Source organism: Antechinus flavipes, chromosome 6, assembly GCF_016432865.1.
Source record: "Antechinus flavipes isolate AdamAnt ecotype Samford, QLD, Australia chromosome 6, AdamAnt_v2, whole genome shotgun sequence".
In the NCBI taxonomy this organism is placed as follows: domain Eukaryota; kingdom Metazoa; phylum Chordata; class Mammalia; order Dasyuromorphia; family Dasyuridae; genus Antechinus; species Antechinus flavipes.
This window is the reverse complement of record NC_067403.1, coordinates 205,366,221-205,380,579: the sequence shown is the minus strand read 5'-3', so window position 1 is coordinate 205,380,579 and position 14,359 is coordinate 205,366,221. Positions and strand designations below refer to the sequence as shown.

The window sequence follows — 14,359 nt, the reverse complement described above, 5'->3', positions numbered from 1 at the left end:
GTCAACAAATGATCAACCTGAGCATTCCACTGGTACCCATATAATGTACAAAAAATTACAGGAAAGCCTCCAATATGGAGAATAGAGAGTTGGAAAAGAGAGACAAGAATTATATAGGATAAGAAAGCTGCACTTTGGAATGATGGGGGAGGTAGGAAATAATCACATTGATGAGATCACAGGAACATAGAAGTACTATTCCTAGTTTTACTTTTCATTTAGCAGATGACAGCTCATCAAATACTCAAAAATAGCTCTTATGTTTTTTTTTTCTCCAGGTTGAATATCATTAGCTTCTTCTAGAGCTGGATTCGAATCCCTCCAAATCCCTTAACAAGCTGGGTGAACTGGACAAGCCATTTAGGTTTTCTTTGATACAATGTCCTCATCTACAAAATGAGGATGTAAGATGGTCTCTAAAGTGACTTCTAACTTCTAAATCTATGATCCTATTGTTGGTTAAAGACAGAAGTTATCAACTAAATTTAAAAAAACACAAATTAAAGACTGGCTTAGATTTACTGACCTATTGAGAGTCAATGTTCATCAATAGGTATGTGTGTATCACACAAATGCAAGGGTGTGTAAATGTTTAATGACTGGCTTTCCAAAAAAATGTATACATGGCACATTTTAAGTTTAAAATTCATTAACATATTTTCCCACCATTAGCTTAAATTTGGATAATAAACAAAAAAGAAATCAAGATTTGACTTGTAGCATTTGCCAGTTTCTACAGTATGTGTTCACATTGAAAATTTAATGATAGGCTTGAACCCATTGGAGCTGGTTCCTGCACACTATGCAATATAGTATAACTGAAGCATTTGTATTATCAACGCATCGTAGCTGCATCATTCTATTAACAGTCCTCTTCCTCGAAAAATATTTTAGGAAATACTTTTTTTACTTGAAATTAAAGGAAAATCAAGATGTTTAAAATTACATGGACATCCTTAGCATAACAGAAACACCTGTTTCTGGTACGTTGCAAAACCTGAGTTGTTAACACTGACTTATGGACATAGCACTGATACATGCATACCTCTATACAGTGTGAATAGGAACTCAGGAAGCGCTATTGTTACAAGGAAACAGACTTAGAAAAATGATCTAGTCCAACATAAAGTCTCTAGATGAATCCCTGCTATGACATTTCCAAAGGAAAACAGCTTGATTCTGAATCAGTGTCTGTGCACAAAATATATGCTGATTTAGAACTATGTCCAAAGGCTATTAAATTGTGCATACTCTTTAATTCAGCAATTACACTTCTAGGTCTGTCTCAAAAGGAAACCAAAGAAAAAGGAAAAGGACACATATATACAAAAATATTTTTAGAAACTCTTTTTTTGTGGTGACAAAGAACTGTATACTGAGATGTCCATCAACTGGGGAATGATTGAACAAGTTATGACATATGAATATGACGGAATATTGTTGTGCTATAAGAAATAATGAAGGGAATGATTTCAGAAAAATCCGGGAGGCCCTATATGAACTAATGAAAAGGGAAGTGAGCAGAAGAAGGAGAAAAGTTTGCACAATGATAACAATCATAAGGATAATCAATTATGAAAGACTTAGTAATTGACCAATACAATTAGCCATCACCATGATATCATATACTATCAACCTCCTGATAAAGAACCGATGGACTCACAGTCCAAAATGAAGCTTATTTTTTTCCTTTGTTTTTCTGTTTTTTTTTTTTTACAGGGGGGTAGGGGAACATGAATAATATGAAAAAGTTTTGGGTGACTGCATATGTATAATGGGTTTCTTGCCTTTTCAATGGGTGGGGAAAGTTATGGAGAGAGAGAGAAAATGTGGAACTAAACATAAAAATACAATTTAGAAGACAATTAAAAAAACCACCAAAATATATGCTGCTTGAAGACAGAAATTTACAGCAACTGGTTAAATTCTGAAAACTGGGCCTAGTCAGGCTGTCAGGGCATCTGGATTAGCTCTAAGCTTGGGTGTAAAATTAAACAGGAGTCATTGGATCTGGCTTAATAGGAAAGACCATTTAATTGAGAGCCAATTTAATGCTTCAAGTCCTAGTTATGCCACTTCTTATTTGAATGATTTAGGTAAGTCATTTTACTTGTATTCACTTTATGACTTGAAAAATGAGACAGTTATGATCTGTGGTGTCATGGGTCCTTTCTATCTCTGATATAAATGACTTTATGATCATTGATCTAGAGCTGGAAAAGACTTTAAGTGGTAGCTAGTATAACCCTAATTTGTGATTATTATTTTTTAACAGATAAGAAAAAAGAAGTCCAAGGTCACTGAGATAGTTATTGACAAAGTAAGCATTTGAACTCAAGTTTTCTGTCTCCAAATGCAGCACTCTTTCTGATTTTAATTAATTTATCTCAGGGTGATCTATGCTTCTACTTCTTCCCAAAGCCCCCAGTTCCTGGGAACTTAGTTGAAAGGAGCTGTATTTCGCTGAGATGAAGTAAGAATTGGGAAAGGGGGGCTGGACATAGCCTCCTTCCCCTTTTGAGGGCCGGTCTGTGGCTTAGCCAGGACTTGTACTTTAGGAAGAAGGGGAAGGGAGAGTAGGGAGACTTTGAACGGCACAGAAATGCGGCCCGTCTACCCAGGACTTCTCTGGGCCCACTCTGGGTCCAATTGCCCCCGGTTGCCCCACTTTCGGCTCTCAGTTTCCCCCTCTCTCCACTTTCCCTGCCCACCACTCCTTCACGTTAATATTACTTGGGGCACTTTGGGGGGAAGGGAGAGAGAAAGGTGGGCTGAACCGCGGGGGAAGAGGGAAGAATTTGTATCTCCTGGAGGAGCTTTCTGAGATTAGGGGTTTGGGGGTGACTAAGGAAGCTGAACAAGGATCTATGAAAGTTAGGGTCCCTCGGAAGTTAAGAGCCCCGGCAAAAGGAGTCTGGGGAAGGGGAGGGGGTCAGCGGAGCTGAGGCAGGAAAGCAAACAGAGAAGGGGGCTGGAGCGCGCAAAAGTGGAGCTGGGATAAAAGAAGAACGAAGGGATGCAGAAGAAAATGGGCTTGGAGAGGAAGGGCTGGTTCGGAGGAAAACAAGAAAGACAAGAGGGAGCAAGGAGAAGTGTGGGAGAAGGACGAACAGAGCAAGGCAGGAGAAGAAGGAGAGACTGGGGATGGCGGGTGCAGGGAAGCGGTGAGGTAGCCGGGACAAGTGAGAAGTCCGTGCTCCTGCTCGGATCCCCGCTGCTGCTCCCCTCCCAGTCCCCTCCCTAACCCCAGCTCCCCGGCCTGGCACTCTCAGGCTTACCGATGAAGAGGATGGGGAAAGTGATGAAGAAAAGGAAGACGTGCGGGACCACATTGAGAGCATCCACGAAGCAGCCGTTGTTCAGAACGCCCTGGTCCACCTTGTAGGCGGCCGAGTTGTTCTCGTTGCCGCAGAAAGCCAAGGGCATGGCGGTGTGGGGGCCAGGCGGGCCGGGCCAGGGCTCAGGCTACGGGCTGCGGGCTCGCCAGCTTCCCTCCTACCCTCCCGGCGCCGCCGCGCTCCGGACCAGCTGTCAGCCGGCCCCCCACCCCCGCTCCTCCCGCCAGCCCCGCCCCGACGCTGTGACCCGGCTACCTGCGCGTCCACCTCTGCCCTCCACCCCCACCCCAGGCTAGCCCCCGACCCTGTTGGAGGTGGTACCGGTGCGTGTGCCCTATTTAGTATGGGTCTGTGTACGCGCGCACGCGCGCCTTAGGAGAGGAGGGCCTTTGCACGCCTGTGTGTGCGCGCCTAAGTATGTATGTATGTATGTGTGTGTATTGGTGTGCGCGCTAGTGTGTATATGTATAGGACTGTGTGAGCGCGTGCAAGGGAGTGTTTTGCACGCGTGCGCTGCTGGGTGAATGGAGGATAAGCCCAAATAAATGTCTCTATGCGTTGGTGTGAGTTGCTTCAGTTGGTGCCGGGGGCTCAGGTTGGGCGTGTGAGTTCGGGGGACTGGGAGAGTCCTTCGGGGCCACCGGGTTGGGCTAAACTCGGGGCTGCCAAAGAAGTATGATACGGGGGTGGGGCAACCGGGGAAAGCGAGGACCAGCGGCAGTCCCTGAACTGCTGGGACTTATGCCCAGATATCGGCAGCCTCTTCCGAGAGTCGAACCGAGAGGCCCTTTTCCCTCCCTGCCCCTCACTTCTCCTCCCCTGGGTCGTCAAGTGGCGGGGATGAACCTGGAGGGAAGGGTTCTAGGATCCTGTACCCAGGTGATTCTCAGCCTAGGAAGAAGTCTGGAGGAAAGAATCTCTGTTCACATCACTGTTTGACTCTCAGATTTTCAGGGGCTCCTTAAAGCAAATTAAGTAGAGTTTTTAGAATCCTTCAAAATGTGGCATCTCTACTGGCCTGTTCGATCGTATCTAATATTCTTCCCCGCTCCTTGCCTCCCCCCCCCCCATTCTATACTCAAGACAGATAGCACACCTCTGTCCCCAAAGAGTCCAGCACATGGCTATTTAAAGGCATGCTTCTTATGATATCCTCTGGCTCTAGATTGTCCTTTCTCTACTTTACCTGTTGAGTTTCTACCCTTTAAAACCAAACCAAATGTTATTGCCTCAATGACCAATTTCTGATTCCTCTTGCATAATTACCTTCTTTCTGAGAACTCTGTTAACTTCTTTTTTTAAATAACTTTTTGTTGACAGAATCCATGCCAGGGTAATTTTTTACAACATTATCCCTTGTACTCACTTCTGTTCCGATTTTTCCCCTCCCTCCCTCCACCCCCTACCCCCAGATGGCAAGCAGTCCTATACATGTTAAATAGGTTTCTGTTAACTTTCTATTGGACTTATCCTATAACAATAGAGTTATCATGTTTGTTTCTTGTTCCACAAGTTACATAAAGTGTTAAGGGACAGGTCATTTCTCCGAGAGCCTCCATAGCTGTGGATCATAACATCTGAAGGAGTTGCAGGGCAGCCTTTGTGACACAGTTATTGTGAACTGGGAAGGAGATACATTGGAGGCAGAGAGAAGAGGAGAGAGGTCAGAGAACAACTGCCTCTCAATCTCCTTGTATCATCCTCTCACAAGAGGAAATCCATTCTGGATTGGATCTCCAAGCAGCCACTGTTAGGTGGCTCCAGTGTATTTCAGCAGCTCTCCCATGTATTCCAACAATAACGACTATCTCCTTATTACCCAGAGCAGTGCTTCCTGCAACCAACCAGTCACCAAAATCATTTATTAAGCACCTGCTATATATATCAAGAACTGTGCTAGATGCCAGGGATACAAAGACAGTGAATGAAAACTCTTGTTCTCAAAGAACTTATATTTTATATATTTATGGTAGGTACTTCAACATTTATTATGAATAGCCATGTTAGCATGAAAGCAATAACAACAGGGCATAGAGAGAGTTGTCATGGGAGCCACTCCAACTTAGGTCCAAGTTTTGCCTTCTGCACATACTGATTGTGTGACTCTGGGAAAGCTCCCAGACAATAACTTGCTTAATAGGTGCTGATGTGAGATAAGCTTCCTAGGGGAAAAAAAAAATGCAGTAATAACCACAGTAACAGTTTGCCTTGTAGCTAGTAACTCTCCAGAGCATTTTCACAACTGTTTTCTCATCCTATCCCTCAATATATCCCTATAGGCAAGACAACAGTTCTGAAAGACAAACTTCTCACAGCTGGATCAGAAAGGTTTTAGGGATGGGGGAAAGAGAAAGGAGCTCAGCACCTGTTCATTGGTGAGGAGAAATATGCTTATTTCCTCCTTTCTCACTCCCAGACTGAAGTTAGATGGAAGAAGGTACCTTAGTGAAGGTGAATCAAGTGCTGGATCTGTAATGAGGTAGCAGTGGATTATGGAAGGGAGGTCATTTCTTTCTAGGAGGCTTACATAGATTGTTCCCAGAATCAATGTAGACAGGAAATGCAAACTCACTTTAATGTTGACATTGTGAGGAAAAAAATATGCCCTTCCTTCTAATTATATGCCCAAAGTCAAATAGAAAAGAATTTTGGATTAGCAAAAGTTTTTTGATTATCTGTATCATCCTTCTCTCCCCTATATAAGCATGATAATGTAGAGTTGGCTCTAGGAAAAAGTCCCTTCACTCTTTTTTTTTTTTTTTTTGGTTGAGGCAACTGGGTTTAAACAACTTGCTCAGGGTCACACAGCTAGGAAGTATTAAGTGTCTGAGGGCACACTCGAACTCAGGTCCTACTGACTTCAGGGCTGGTGCTCTATCCACTGTGGAATCCAGCTGCCCCTCCACCTAGTTGCCCCTAAAAAAATCTTTTATTCTTAACATATGGATGACTAGAATCCTTGGGGGCTTTTGTGGGGAATGGAGATATGTCTTTGCTAAAATGAATTCTTCTACCATCCAGTGAAGCTTGACTGGAAACTGGAGAAGGGCAGTGCATGAAATACAGGTGATAATAATTTTAATACATTTATTTAGCAATATACTTGATACAGATTATAAAATGTGAACACATTTATTTAGCAATATTTTATGCATACTATCATGTGATTCTCAGAACAACCCTAAGAGATTGTTGGTATAATAATTATCATTTTACAAAGGAGGAAACTGATTCTCCTATAGATTGAGAAATTTGTCCATGGTCATATAGCTAGAAAATGTCAAAGAAGAGTTTGAATCTAGACTGCCTGACTCCAGATCCAACATTGCAATCACTCTGAAACCTGTCCCTCTGAGACAGTCATAATGGTAATAAGAATTCATATTTATATAGCACTAATTATCTCATTTGATCTTCACAACAGGAGGCAGCATGGCATAATGGAAAGAACTGTTTTAGGAATCAGAGAGGACTTGCATTCAAATCTTGCTTCTGTTTCTAACTACCTGTGGTGACATTGGACAAATTATCAAACTTCCCTGAACCTCAGTTTCTACAACTATAAAATGTGGGGGTTGAACTATTGGGCTTCTGAACTCTATTCTAGCTGTAGATTCTATAATTCTGTGAAGGAGATAGACAAGAGATGATTGTTTATATCTCTCAGAAGAGGAGGCTGGAGTCCAGAGAAAAGTGACTTTCCCAGAGTTACAGGACTAAGCAGTAGAAGCAAACTGGAAACTAGGTATTTTCAATAACTTGGAAAGTGTTAAAATCTCTAATCCATGTCATTACCAAACACTGCAGGAGTTCCATGATGAAACATGCACACCATTTTGGGACAGAGAAGCAATAGATCCAAGATGCAGAATGAGATGCATTTGTGTAGATGCTGAAGTAGGAATTTGTTTGGTTTGGCTATGCATATTTGTTTTGAGAGTTTTTTTCCTTTTAAATTGGAAGATGGACAAGAGGGAGAGAAAAAATACTTGTTAATTGAAAAATAGAACATTAAAACCCCAAGTCTTTCATCCTAAGTCCAATGCCCTTTCCAAGATCACATGGCTACGTTCCATATGTGAAAGTGGTCTCTTGCTGCTTCAGCCAGAATTGATTTTCCAGATACTTATTGACGGCATCACTCATTTTGGCACTCATGATAACCTCCTTTGCATGATTACTTACTTTTACTGATCAAATGTTCTCTCCACATTTAGATAATTCTGCCTTCTCCAGAGGACAGACTTGGGTTTATCCTTCCATGACTCCACGTCCTCATGTCTATGTGCATGGCAGGATTTCAGTAATTATCTGCTGAATGAATGAATAAGTGAATGAATGTATGGAGGGCATAATTTTAGAGACCATTTGAAAACAACCAGTCTATCTTCTGTGGCTTCTTAAGTGCCAATCAGCCCTGCTTAAGTGTAGGAAAGGATAAAGTTTTTTCAAAATCAACTGAAGTGAAAACACAGGTAGAAAGAGGGCCATTAGTGACGCAGAGTGTAAGTTATCTGCTCTTGTGATAAGCACTCGGGAACACTAAGTGGAGAGCTGTTGTTAAGTTGTGCTTGTAAGGTCTTTAGACTTTAGGCAATGAAAAGTGAGTGTGAAAACTGGAAAATTCACAGGAAGGTCTTTGTCTTGTTTTCATAATTATCATTATGAGAGCTGGGAACCAGTTTGGCATATGATAAGAGAGACCAGTCTTGAAGGCAAGATAGACTAAGTTCCTGTCAATTCATATTAAATATCAATACAACCATGTGACCTTGTTTAGTCACTATTTTTGTTTTGATAAATTTCAATAAATAATCATAAATTTATTTCTCTTTTTTCATGTCTAATATTATTTCCCAACCTATATTCCTTCCCTGCACCCTAAATGGAAACATTCTATTATAACAGATATGTATAGTTACAGATATTATATCAGATTATGTATAGTAAAACAGATCGACACAATGGCCATCCTGAGAATGCATTCTAATTTCTCATATCTGGTCTTTGACCTCTCTGCCAAGGGGTGGAAAGTATGTTTCCTCCTCAGTCAAGATTTCTTGTTGGTCAGGTTGGAGAAGTAGGTTGGAATCAGAGGTCTGTTGGAGCCAGATTTAACAGCTCCCAAAAGCCAATTGTTAAAATTTTCAGTGGGAGCATTTATACTTTGGAAATCAGCAAACAAATCACCATCCGATTTGTTGATTCATAGATTGTATTCACTTAAGAAAATGATGAAGAAAATGTGAATAATGCAGATTAAAATTAAATATATGTTCCATGTACCCCCTGTGTGCATTTACTAGCATCATCCTGATTGGAACCCAGTTAGGAGGGCCTTGAATGCAAGGAATTTACACTTCTCATCTGTGCAATGTCGATTCATGGAAGTTTTTTAAACAGGGTCATGTTATGACAATTCCTGTGCCTTAGAAAAATTATGTTGTGAAGGAAGAACTTGAATTTCTCTAGAGAGACAGAGAATGTTTCTGCATGGTTCCCCTTAATTTGTCTCTTTAAAGAGAGTGTTAGGGACCTTAGGACATTTAAAGCTTTGGAAGTACCAGAAAAAAGAAGGTTCTTCTAGGAATAGGCTTGTAACCAGTATAGCTTTCTGAAAGCCTTCTAATTGTTTGAATAATTTTGCAAGTGGCTGAAAATAAGAAATCAATAAATGCTTGGATAAGTAGAGAGCATTCCCTTGGTGAGAAGTATTATCCTTGATAACGCAGAAGGAAAGGACTTCAGGTGAATCTCATGGATCTAGTTATCTTCTCTATGAACGTGATTCTCAGATCTATTTATTCAGCCAAAGTTCCTCTCCTGATCTCCAATCGTGTATCTCCAATTGCTTATTTGGTCACTTCAAATTGCATGTTCCATAGACATTGTAAACCCAACATGTCCCAAACAGGATTCTTCCCACTCCAACCCTTCCATCTCTCTAATCTCTATATTATTACTGAGAACTCCAGCATCCTTCCAATCACCCATGCTCTCAATAATAGGGGTCATCTTTAAGTCTTCTCTCAATCCTTCCATGCCAATCACTTGCCAAGTCTTATCAATTTTACCTTTATAAAAACAACTGCCATCACTCTGGTCTAGGCCCTAAATATGTTGTGTCTTCTGGTTGTTTTCCCTGACTCAAGTCTCTCCCCACTCCAATCTATCCTCCATTCAGTTGCCATATTGATCTTTCTAAAGTCCAATCTAATCCAATAATCATTTATTAAATGCTTCCTCTGTTCCAGGCACTGGGCTAAGCACACAGGTTAACCAGATGTCTCAGAGACCACTGTTCTGCCGCAAAAGGGCTTCACTTGGTTCTCCTGTTTTCACTTTTCCCAAAGCTCAGGGCTCTAATACCCTACCTGTTCAGGTTAGCACCATCTCAGAGGCTCAGGATATCATTGCTTTAGGATAACAGTTGCCATCTTTCTGCTCTATAGTTTAACTGTTCTGTTTCTCTAATTGTAGTTTAAAAATTGTTAAAGCCATGAACCTTGTAGAAGAGATCTGTTGCCCCAGCCAGATTTATTCTGGTTAGTGCAAAGAGAGATAGAAGACTCCTGATGGCTGTCAGAGTACTCTGGGAGATGGAAGTCAGGAGAGGACAACATTCTGGCTGGGCTCCAGAAAGCTGCTTTAGAAGAGATCACCAAGAGAGAAGGGAAGTGTGATAGCAGTGGGGACTGAAATATGAGAGAACTTTCCTTTTGGCCATGGGAGGCAATAATGTAGGAGAAAGCAGACTGACTGCTGTTGGGAGTCTTGTATTCAAATTCTGTTCCTGATGCTTCTTGTGTGACCATGGGTAAGTAATTTAATCTTCCTGGGTCTTAGTTTCTTTAGATATAAAATGAAGGTGCAATTGGATAATCTCTGAGGTCTTTTCCAGCCAAAAACTGTATCACTGTTAATATTTAGGATGAGCCTTTGTGGGAATAAAGAGTTTTCAAATTAGCTGTAAATCTTGATTTTTTTTCCTTTTCTCTCTCTTTTTTCCTATTCAGTACAATTCATAGCATATACTATCTATTAGGTATTATTTTGCTGATAAAATTTCTTTTCCATATATTATGGTTAGAATGTTTGTGAATATGGAGTTGGTACCAGTATACTGAGATGTCCCAAGGATTCCCGATGGGGATTTGAACCAAGAAGAATATATAATACCCCTTCCCCCCCATCCCCTCACTCCTTCTTAATAAAGGTATTTCTTATTATTGGCATGCGTGTGAGATACCAAGGTTACCTCCTTATTTTAGTGAATCTGTGATCTCATGTGGGATACTTCCTCTAATGATACATTTGTTATCAAAAGACCCATGGAACTTAACAGGATCAGGGAGTAAGATCTGGACTAGCTTCCACTGCCCATTGCTTCTCCAGTTGCAAGCTAGTCCAGGAGTAGTATTACAACCTATGCTCTTTTAGAGTGAAAGAAGAATCCTTTATTTTATTCTCTGGTACTCCCAAGGAGGACACACTGAATATAGAATCAGGAGCAAGCTATATACTGTTCCTTACCCCTCCATTCAAAGTTTGGATTGGTTGAATTTACAGTCAAAGTTACAATTGGTCAGATTGATAATGCTCTTTATTCATGCATTCTATATGTCAAAAGGTTTTTGTCCTGTCATTGACTCTAGCACGTCTGGGACAATTTAAGCCTTGGTCCCTTTGTCAGGAACTTTGTTGTCTAGCCAGTTCCTTGACTCATGCAGCGATTGGTTGGAGATAACTTAAAAAGATACTTCACTCTTTCTTTCATCCTTTTTTGATAATATCTGTGGAAACTTAACTTCTCATATTCCTCACACATTTCTACAAATATATAACCCTTGTGTTCTATAGTGACACAGGTGTTGTGTATTTGCATCGATGAGTGTATCTACACATGTGTGTGATATTCATCCACTTGGTCATTTCATCTTTGGTAAAGGCAATGCACTACCATGCATCATATTTCGAGCCAGGGTGCTGTCAGGAACAAGTCTCCTTTGCTTAGTCAATCAAATAGGATGAATAAGAAAGGAGGAGCAGACAGAACTGATTGGGATACCCATAACAATTACTGTTTCCCTTCATCTTGACTTTTCTAGCCAACACTGTATGACTTTAAGGAAACATTTCCAAGTACACAATTGTATGTCATTAAAATCCACTTTTAGATGGAAGAAATGTACATTAAAATTTTAAATTGGCAAGACAATTGGCTTTCCAGTGGTATGTAAAGCAAGTATGCAAATGAAAGAGAAACTATTTTTAGCACCAATGTTGGAGAGAATTCTTGTACTTTTGTAAGAATAAGTACTTTATTTAAAGAAAAATCCCACTTGGAATCTCCAAAAAGAAGAATCAGATTTTATTTCCTTTATAAAGTAGTCAAACCATTTATCTGCATTTAATAACAGAGGTGTCATCTAGTTTTCTCTGAACAAGTTGTAAAATATTGACCTAAAGACTAGCACTCCAAGGGGGTGATTTTCTCTCCCCCAAGGAAAACTTTTTGTATTATTTGAGGAAACTGACGTATTTGGGAAGTGGGGTGGAGAATCAAGATTCTGCAACGACAAATGGCTTAGGATTTTTGGATACTTCATCACTGATAATCCTTCATTGGAGTCCACTTCTAATGTCTCCAGTTGGACTAAAGTCTGCTTCTGATGGATTCCAAAAAGGTAACAGCTGTGTGCTCAGACCAATAAGGGCTTACAGCTGCTCATCATTAACTTGAAGGAGCAGTCAGGGCACTTTTCCTGTTATTGGTACTTGGAGCAGATTTGTTAGTCAGCTGGCTTCCAAGTAGCTTGCATGGTGTGTTCTGAAGGTGGAATCTGAGTATACAGAGAATGGAACATGAGTTGGAAGAACAGTTTTATGGTTTGAGTAGTTGAGTTGACACAGAATAGAGAGAAGATGCATTGTTGAGTGTTAGGTAATAGGAATTTAGGCAGAGTCAAGTACTTAAGACTTTCTCTGAAGATGCATATAATATTAGGAAACACCAAAGACACAGATGAAAAGCTACCCATGTTTAATACTAAATGATTACAATCACCTTTTGCAGCCACTACTGGATTCCATATGACTCACTTCTCTCAACAAAGGGCAAAGAATAATTGTGATATGATTGGGCCACTTTATATCGCAGAGGGAAACTTTTTTATGGCTTTTATGTCTAATCCCACTGTGATAATGATGTTGGAGGCTTCCTCAAGTAGCTGCTGTCATCTTGCTTCCACAGACCAACTACATTGTCTTTCTCACTAGGATAAATGTACTCTTCCCTTGTGCTAACTCTACAATGATGTCATTTTTGCCACATTATTTTAAGTTATCTCTTAAAATCACTGCTTAGTTAATGTGTTTGGTCAGTAATACAGGATTTTGCAATATATTTAATGAGTATAATTATGTAGCCTCAGAGTCACAGAATATGAGAGCTGGAAGCATCCTTCAATCAACAACTAAAGGCAAAATAATGAATTAATATGCATTTTTAAAGTCCCACTTTGTACCTGATACTATGGCAGGTAGTAGGAACACAAAGACAAAAGTGAAACAGTCTCTGCCCTCAAGGAGTTTATATTCTAACTGTGAAGATCTGTACATATGTAGTTCTGAGATCTATACATACATATATACCTATACACATGTAGTCTATATAGAGAGATATATACATGGTATGTGCAAAATAGATATAAAGTGTATTTATTCATCAATTATGTGCTAGACACTGTGATAGATGATTCAGGTCCAAGAAAAGAGGAGAGGAGATGAAAAGAGAGAAGAAAAAAGAAAAGGAGAGGAACGAAGAGAAGAGATGGACAGAGACAAACAGAAGACACTAGTAGTTGGTTGGGGTGGAGGATCAGAGATCATTTAGAACATCTACTTCAATTGCTTCATCTTCTGCATAAAAGAACTGAAGCCCAGAGAGGCTTTCCTGATGACACACACAACAGAAGGGAACCCAGAGAAGATTGCTGCAAAGATTGTTCATAGTTCCAAATATAAGCTAAAGAAAGGGGGAATCGTGCGTTCAGGCATGGAGTCCACCTTCACTATTTGGCAGTGGCTCTGAGCCTAAATCCTGCTGTCTTCCCCCACACTGTATCACCCAGCAAGACTCATGCACCTTAAACACCCTCAAGCACTTGCATGTGTGCATGTACCCATGTACAAGTGCATGCTCATGCACACATACACACAAATGGGCACACACAGACACACTCCTTGGCCATTACTAGGGCAAGTGTATAATTACATCAGGGGAAGAATTGCTGCTGAGAAGCATGGCAACACTTTGTTTTGAAATTTTCTGCTTTGTAGTAGCAATGGTAATTATAATGATGATAATATGACATAGCAAATCACATTTGTGTTCTATTTTATACTTCTCGAAGTATTTTTGTTCCATTACTTCATTTGATTGTCAAGGCTCCTTTGTGAATGAAAGAACACAGAGACCACTCTCTTAATTTGAGAAGGAAAATGGCCTCAATTTCAAGAGTTTGGCAAATGGATTGTTGAGAGAGAGATGATAATTTCCTGCAGTAGCATGCTCTTTGGAGAGAGAGGAGGATGCATCACATAACTACTGAACAGCATCTACTTGGAGAACATGAGCCAGTGAGTTATTCAGACAGTGCCAATCCACTGGGAAGATTATTGCATCAAAAGCTTCCAATGTATTTGTCTTCTGGGAAGAATCCAAACCACAAGATGAAATTATGAGTCTGGAAGAGACTTGTAGAATCCTGTAGGAGAGCTGGTGGTCTTCCAGAATGTCAAAGGGCTAACTTGGAAATAGCCCCAAGTTCGGTTTCCTCCCTTTGGTGGGGAGCTAATGGGCTATTTTCTGTATTTCTGTCATTGTTTATGGGTTCCTATGAATATTTTCTGCATTTTCTGTGCAGTGAAATAAAGGCTATTTTTATGTACTGTTACCTTGAGTGCTTATATAGGAGTGGGGTGGCTTATTGTCTATACTTGTGGAAATACAGATGTGA

At 40.5% G+C, this 14,359-nt stretch overlaps 1 protein-coding gene across 2 annotated transcripts in view; it reads right to left on the bottom strand.

The window, feature by feature from the left end:
* The window catches only part of ABCC8 (ATP binding cassette subfamily C member 8), a 117,831-nt gene extending 114,208 nt beyond the window's left edge, over positions 1 to 3,623 (bottom strand). For both annotated transcript variants that reach the window (XM_051967553.1, XM_051967554.1), the window contains exon 1: positions 3,279 to 3,623. In XM_051967553.1, coding sequence (XP_051823513.1) covers positions 3,279 to 3,426 — 148 coding nt within the window. In that variant the 5' untranslated portion in view covers positions 3,427 to 3,623. The remainder of the gene's footprint in view (positions 1 to 3,278) is intronic.
* Between the last annotated feature and the right edge of the window lie 10,736 nt (positions 3,624 to 14,359).